This window comes from Scomber scombrus, chromosome 1, assembly GCF_963691925.1.
Source record: "Scomber scombrus chromosome 1, fScoSco1.1, whole genome shotgun sequence".
Classification (NCBI taxonomy): Eukaryota; Metazoa; Chordata; class Actinopteri; order Scombriformes; family Scombridae; genus Scomber; species Scomber scombrus.
Genome location: NC_084970.1, coordinates 8,879,765 through 8,887,923, shown reverse-complemented (window position 1 = coordinate 8,887,923; position 8,159 = coordinate 8,879,765). Strand labels below are relative to the sequence as shown.

The 8,159-nt window shown below is 39.6% G+C and overlaps 1 protein-coding gene across 1 annotated transcript; it reads right to left on the bottom strand.

Annotated features, from left to right (window-relative positions):
• Positions 1-29: 29 nt before the first annotated feature.
• On the bottom strand, positions 30-3,946 carry LOC133981161 (cytochrome P450 1A1). The gene is made up of 7 exons (XM_062420011.1): positions 3,835-3,946; positions 2,527-3,400; positions 2,271-2,397; positions 2,071-2,160; positions 1,672-1,795; positions 1,389-1,475; positions 30-1,155 (listed from the first exon to the last, which is right to left on the bottom strand). The coding sequence occupies exons 2-7, from the start codon at positions 3,364-3,366 to the stop codon at positions 858-860; spliced, it is 1,566 nt and encodes a 521-aa protein (XP_062275995.1). The 5' UTR covers positions 3,367-3,400; positions 3,835-3,946; the 3' UTR covers positions 30-857.
• Positions 3,947-8,159: the final 4,213 nt, after the last annotated feature.

Below are 8,159 nucleotides of genomic sequence, written 5' to 3'. Positions count from 1 at the left end.
TTCTCTTCCAAATCAAGCAAACGAGAAGATCATTTCATCATTTCTTATTTTATTTGTGTGGCTGATTTGTGTGCTTCATTCACTTGCTCATACATGTTATTCAATCATGGATACATTAGAGTAAGAAATATAAAGATTGTATGGCCTATATTCCAAAAATTACTGGAATTCTTTTTGTGTCCTGATAAATGCACAGCAAAACTATTTCACCTCAAATATTTACATACACTAGGCACATAAAAATTACTTTAAAAAAATACATTGAACTTGATATACACACACACAAAATCACATTTTGGGATACAAATATAGCTTCAGTGTCTTACATCCATGTTATAATGGATTTAAAATAATTAGCTTGCAAGTGTAGATGGTATCATAAGATAATATCTGTTCAGTTCTGAGTCCTACATCACAGAAGAAAAATGTAGGTTGCATTGGCCTAAATTGTAATGCCTGTCCAGTAAAACATACTGTATGTCCCAACAAGGCAACTTGTTCACCATGTGTTTTACAACTTTTGAATGGGAACAGTTTATTCTACCAGACAAGAGACCTGGAGAACCAAATATCTCCTTATACTTCACTGAGAAGCACCAACCATGTGCAGCAATATCTCATAGAGAACCACAAATATGACAGAGATATGTTCATACAAATGTAGATATCTCTGACATTTTACAACAAGTAAATTTCACTTATTTGCATCAATGTCATTAGTTCTGTTGATCAAATTCGGCATCTGGTGCCTTACATTCTGAGAAAGATGCCTCTTTCACTTACTCTTAACCTGACTGTGACCCGTACAGTGTTGGAGTCAACTTATACCAGCTATACATTGTACATTATAAATAGCTTCAGTGCTCATTCCTTGCTCGCATTGTGGCTCTCAAGTGGCAGCGTTTATGCTTCATTGTGAGACCATATTCTGGAGTCATGTCCAGTGGCTCTCCTGGCATGGCATGGAAGTGCAGCTTCTGGACAATGATGGCCAAGAAGAGGTAGACTTCATTTCGTGCAATGACCTCGCCGATGCAGCGGCGCTTTCCCATACCAAAAGTCAACACCTTCTCCCCTTCCAGCCTGTTGAGCTCAGTGCCGTCAGCACTCAGGAAGCGTTCTGGATTGAAGGAGGACGGATCTTTCCACAGCTCACTGAAAAGTGTAAAGAATAAAGACATAAGATAAGGTGCAAATAACCTTGTTATTAAAAAAGGAGGCACATGGTTCACTGTAAAAATTAGATGAGGACTGCTATTACAGTATCTTCCTTTACAACTACCTATGGAGTCCCCTTAAGCAATAACTCTCAATGTTGGTTGGTCTGGGAAAATAAAGTCATCCAACCTAAAATTGTAACAAAAAGACATCTTAAACATTATACTTACGGATCATGGTTGACCTGCCACTGATTGATGAAGACACATGTGTCTTTAGGAATGAAGAAGCCATTCAGAGATGTGTCTCTGGTGGTGCTGAAAAACAAATATTAAGGCAACAGTTCAGCATAGTGAGTATTTATATATCATGTACACTCTAGTTGTCATAACTGTGTTTGTATCTCTCTCTTTGTGTAGTTTTGTGATGCTCAGTGGATAGAGGGTATCATCTAGACCTCATTTTTATTTGCATCTGTGGTACTATCATGCACCTAAAAGAGATTAACCTCACCAGTGTGGGATCGTGAAGGGCAGGAATGAAGAGTGGCGAAAGATCTCCATGATGAAGGCCTCCAGATAGGGTAAATGGGGTCTATCGGAAAGAAGAGGAGTGCGTTCCAGTCCTACTTTGTCCTCTGGAAAATAGAAATGTTCACTGAATATTAGTACACAATGTGGATGTTGATTGCAGTATATAGTCCTACCTTGCATTATTACTTAATTGAAGAATCACAATCACCTATTTAACACTACTATGAATGCAATGATAACAATTACCCCTTTATATGCAGTGTTCACTGTCTACCGTCTTGCTATATATATGCGTAATATAAAAGGAGGTATTCTGTGTAAAACATATTTCAACATAATTCAACCCTGCTGAATCATGGCTACAGTGAGCTGTACTTACTCAGTTCTTGAAAAAGCCTTTCTTGAACCTCTGGGTAAGCCACCATGTACATCACTGACCAAGACAGGGCCGTGGAGACAGTGTCAAAACCTTAGAAGAGAAAAATAATCTCTGTGATAATGCTCATCTTTCATTTTCTGTTCATGCAGAGGTCAATTATGATCAGATGATTCATGACACAGGGGATAAATTCAACCTACCAGCTCCAAACAGGTCATTGACAATCCCTACAATCTTCTCATCTGACATCTGGATGTTGGAATTCTCATCCAACTTCCTGTCCTCGCAATGATCAATTAGGGAGTCCGTGATGTCACGAATGTTGTCCTGAAAGTAGATCATTGGACAATCTCAATAAATGCTGTTGTGCACAGGAACAATATCTCATTTTCATTGATAATATGGCAGAAGAGTGGATTAAATGGAATCATCATCAATGATTTAGGAGTGGTGTACCTTGTCAAAAGTGGAATAGTGCTCGGTGACGATCTTTTGCACAAACTTGACGAAGCGCTCATTGATGTCCACAAACCTCTTCATTGATGTACTGGGCAGGAACTGAAGAAGAGGGATGAAGTCTGCAGGGTTGCCACTGCCCACCACCTGGCCGAACTCATCGCTGAGGTTTACCAAGCCGACCAGCTCTTGGTCATTGTGGTCATAACGCCGGCCAAAGCACATACCACAGATCACATTAGCAACAGAGACAACAATGTTGCGGAAGGGGTCAAAGCTGCCATCTTCCTTCATGACACTGTTCAGCTGTTTGAGCAGATACTCTCCCTCTTTGCAGATGTGTTCCTCCAGCATGCAGGAGTACTCTGGGGTCGTGCCCTCCAGGGTGGAGAAAGAGCGAAGAGCACTGTAGGCCAGCTTCCTGCGGGCACGCCAGACACCGGCCTTGTCTGTACTGAAGGACAGACTCTTGCCATTGTTGATGAACCTGAAGCTGTACAGGTCAGGCCTGCCTGAAAAATCCTCCCCTTGCTTGATGAGAGCCTGTCGGACTATTTCATTGCTGCCCAGCACGACCACAGGGCGCATGCCGATCTGGATCTGAAACACAGGGCCGTAGTGCTTGCTCATGGCAGTGAGACTCAGGTAAGGTTTGCTGCCCACCTCCAGCACATTTCCAATTATAGGCAGGGGCTTTGGGCCAGGGAGCCGACGAAGCCCCTCAGGAATCTCAGTGCGGAAGAACTTGAGGATCAGGTAGACCAGACACACCGTTGTCATGGCCACCAAACTCTCAGATACCGACAGTGATCCAATGAATGGCAGTATCATTAGCGCCATTATGACAGCTTTTTTTTCCTGGTTTCTACACAACCTGGAAATTAAATAGGAGGGGCATTAGAATAGTGAAGGCAGAGAGGAGAGGTGTTGTGCAACATGTTGACTGCATGCAACATAAAGTTTAAAGTAACTAAAGACTGTTGCTTGGCATGTGTTAGTTATTAATTTTGCATGTTCTGCATGCACAATACTTTTTACAAGTGGTAAGCCATGCAAAGTTGTGAACTATATAAACTTAATTACCACAATACTAAGACTGAAAGAAAACCAATGAATAAAACCCTATGATTAAAAAAATAAACATATGAAAAGTTGCAACTGCAGAGCAGAGACAGCAAGACCAGATTCATACTTATGAACAATTATTACAAAATAATCAACACTCAGCACTTTCCTGGATTTTCTGGCATTGCCTGCAAGTTATAAATCAATCAGTAATCAACAGTCATATGCATATATTATGCTTACCTTAGTCAAACGGCAAAAGAAGAACAATGCTGTGATCCAAAACGATCTTTCAAAATAGTAAAATTTCGTTTAGTAGAGTTACTGTCCGAGATAATTCTCTTAATAATGCACCCAAAACAGAGAATGGGCTCTTGCTTTATAGTGCGCTCCACAGTTTCATTGGTTGCTGTCCATGACGTAATCTCTCTCTCTCTCTCTCTCTCTCTCTCTCTCTCTCTCTCTCTCTCTCTCTCTCTCTCTCTCTCTCTCTCTCTCTCTCACTCTCTGTTAGTCATGAATGAAATTTAGTACAGAGACAAAGTGTGTGTGCATGCATGCGTGCGTGCGTGCGCGTGATGTATGTGTGCGTGCATGTATGCGAGTTTTGAAATAGTTTGAAACGACGTTATCATATAGAATTTGTCGCTGAAACAAAGTTTTAGGCCTGCAGGATTTCCCAGCATATGTTTTCTGTTTTATAGCTTATGGACAGATAACAGCCATCGTAGGCACTTAAGACTTCCGCCACTATTGACTATACGTACATGATATGATATGATACATTGAACACGATAACGCGTTCAATGTATCAATTACTACATATCACCTACTTTTCTGCAGGTTATTTTAACAAGATTTGAAGATGCAATCTTGCGTTTGCATCTCTTTTTGTGTTGCAATGAAATTTATACGTGATATTTCTCATTTTAAGTGCACTGCTTATATAAAAAGTCCATTGTTTGTGTGCTGGTGCATTGGCCATATTCATTTAACTTAATTCTGATCAGATCTAATCAATATCTCTTGTGTTTCCTTGTTGAATCAGACCTTTACTGATTATCACGTGTGTAATTGCAAAATGATTTTGATTAAGGCAATTACTTAGTAGCATGTTGTTACATCTCACTGGTTCCAGGACGTCACGCAATGTTATGGTTGAGCTAATCCTTTGATGAGATCATATAGCCTAGTGATTATAGGTTGTCTTGAATCAATAAACACAGAGGCGTGTATTCAACACAGATATGGATTTAATTGGTCAGGAGTCCTCTGTGCGGACAAACTTATGTTATAATATATTGTATTCTATCAATTATAATTACAAATTATAATCTATAAATGTCAGGAGACTTTTATGTTCATGAAATATTAGAATAGTGTGCTTCAAAATACAAAAATGCGCTATAAAAGCGCCAAGCAGCCAAAGAACCAACTGGCTCTCTGGTCCTGCGTGTGAAGTAAAACATTCAAGGTCTAAAGTGACAATAGAAGTTTGTGACAACTGCCATAGCAGCCACCGAGGCAGGTTTAAGTCTTGATAAAACAGTCAAATGCCATTGCGTGCTTGTACCTGTTAGTTCTCCGCAGGAGTTAAAGATTGACCAGTTGCGTGAGAGCGCAGTGATCAACCCTCACCTCCCCTTTGAAGAGGATGCTGTGTGTGTGTGTGTGTGTGTGTGTGTGTGTGTGTTTGAAGGGGGGGGGGGGGGGGGGGCAGCACTGCAAGAGTGCAAGGGTAGATGAGTTCAATACCATTCTTCCTTGTCCCGTTTTCAACATTTTATACCCAGAGAACAGTTTCTAAGTAGGCATTTCAGTTCACAGAAAGCTCTGTGCAACTCTCGGCTTAAAGAGGGTACACTTTCTTATAGGCTATTAATAACTTTTTCTTGCACTAGTATTACTTATCAATAATAATAACTTCATTCAATATATGAGCCTCTTGAACTTAAAATGAAATACATTCCCCATTACAAGCATAAAAACGCAGTCATTAAGCATTTTTGGAAGAAAAAGTTCAGGTCAGTTTTTCGGTAGCTGGCAACCAGCATAAAATATAATTGTAGCCCACGTTTTAAAATGTTTCACTAAAGGCCGTGTTATTCATTTTTAATACCTTAAAACACTTGCACAGTTGAACACTTGCGCTCAGTCGGTCCGGGTTTTATGCTTCAGGAGTTTTACCAAAATCTGTGAGCTCTTACATTCTGTGATGATCAGCTGATGAACAAAGGCTGGTGACTGCAGACAGGTATATTCCCTATATTTTCCAGTTTGGTATTAAAGCTATCACGATGTGTGACCATGTAAATAATAGGTTATGGGGTTACCCATTATCGATAATGGTCAATGTCAATATTACCTATTTTAAAGTAGGAGGGTCCCTATGAGTTCATAAAAGTGGACCTATCTTTTCTAATCTGCTTCGTTTCTCTGAGGTGCATCCATTAGACAAATCTTACTTTATCACCAACAGCCAATTTTGTGTAAGAGCGAATCTATTTTTGCAATGACTGATATTATTCCTTCTTTCCTTGTCTTATTTCGGTCCGTTGAAAGATGAAGGTCTGCACTGAACACACGGTCTCCTGTTAAGATGTGATTTACTTCAGGTGTGTAGGCTTATTTTATTTTGTGCAGTGATCATTTATCATAATTTAAATCAAGAAGCTTATTTCTTCTGATAACATCTGGGACATTGATGAACCCATAACAATAAAGGTTCTGAATCTAAAGCTATCATGGTGGCCTTAAGCTTCTTCTTTAAAAAAAAAAAAAAAAAAAAAAAAAAACTGGAATTGGACATAAAATTGTATTAAGGCCCTTGTGGATTTTACTTTTTGGATTAGACCACGGCCACATTGAATGGATGAGAGGGTAAAGTGTGAATGGTGGACTATTAGACACTGTCATCAAAAGTCAATTTTATGGGGGGGAAAAGTAATAAAAAAGAAAACTTACTTTACTTTCCACCATCCTTAAAAGGGAATTCAGTCTGTAAGCTATGACTGCCACAATAAGAACACACTTTCATTTATATTTCCCAAAGACTTGCAGGCTCAGTTTTGGAGTAAAACTCACGAAACGACTCCAAGGCCCATAAAAGTAGAGTGTTCTCCCGAGGCAGAAACTTTAATGGTGGTATGATGTAAAAGGTTAAGCCCTTTTCTGTTATTAACACATTTTTACAGGTAAATTATAATTTTGATTTAAACTGTGAAAATATAAACAGTTGCCACATGGTTTTGCTTCTTATTCTTGTTTTCCATGAATTATGCATTCAAACCATACAAGTGGCATAAAGGACATCCTGTTAACTTCTGAAATTAGTTTATTTATTTATTTTATTTTATTTTAATTGCCTCAGTCTTACTTTAAAAATACAGACTACGCATCAAAGTGTTCTGACTCTGTTACAGCTAGTATATAAGATTTATCATCACAACAAGTGCACTTTAACAACATTATTAACGTTGTGACGTTATTTATGAACGTGGCTCCAAAGTGAAATCTTAATTATTTCTAACACATTGCACAGTGAGTTAGTGTCAGTATTAAGAGCGTTAGAACAAGTTTTGTATTTGACCTCATTTTATGTTTTTAGAAATTTGAGCATTTCAGGTAGCGTTTAATAAAGGTGTTACAATTTAAAATGTAGCTTTTTCCCCTTAAAACTGACACTGCAACCCACAAATATTTGCAATTCAAACAAAAGTCAGTCAGGTAAAAGTTTTAGTTTTTCGTTTGTTTTGCGTAATCCGCGGGACTCAGCGCTGTCCTGATCCTCTGGGACTGTTTGCTGACTCTCCGGGGACTCTGCCGTGCGCCTCGGCGCTGCGCCTCTGGTGCTGCAGGTTGCGTGAGAAGCGGAGCTGCAGTCTAGAGGGGAGGGTCTCGGTCTTCTGGACAATCCTAAATCTGCTTGGTCAAGTCACGCGAAGGCAGCAGCCTCTGGAAAAGACACAAGGGTCTTAAACTTGCAGAACAAAGAGCGCAGGACTCTCTTTTTTCCCCCTGCTTGGGCACGAAGGTGCACATATTTGCGCGCTATAGCTTCTGTAAATGCGAGGATCTTGGGGCTTTGGAGTCATGCAATCTGCCAGTCAGGCTTCATTCATTGCAGTCATGCAACACGGTGGGGCCAGACTGAGCAGCCACACAGGCGAGAATCCAACAAACGGCAAAACAAGTTATGAAAACTGGACTTATAAAACAAGGGGAACTGTCACGCAGTGGGTCCTTAAGTGGAGCCTGGGATCGTTGGACAGGGCACATGGAGTCATTTGGCAAAAATAGCAATCATTTCATTAACTTCAATATAAATATAGCTGTTATTTCTCTTACTGCAGAAAAAAAGATACAAAAATATGATATCAGAGACTTAAGGGACATTAACATAACGATTTTGTGAAGCCTATTAGGAGAAACAAATGCCAGCTCTTAATCCAATAAATCTAAACTCAGATATATTATAGCCCAGGGAGCTTTACAGTGAAAAATGCCTGAAGTTTATGATCACTGTGCCCTGAAAATGATCTTTTTTGTGCTGCATATGCCATATTACA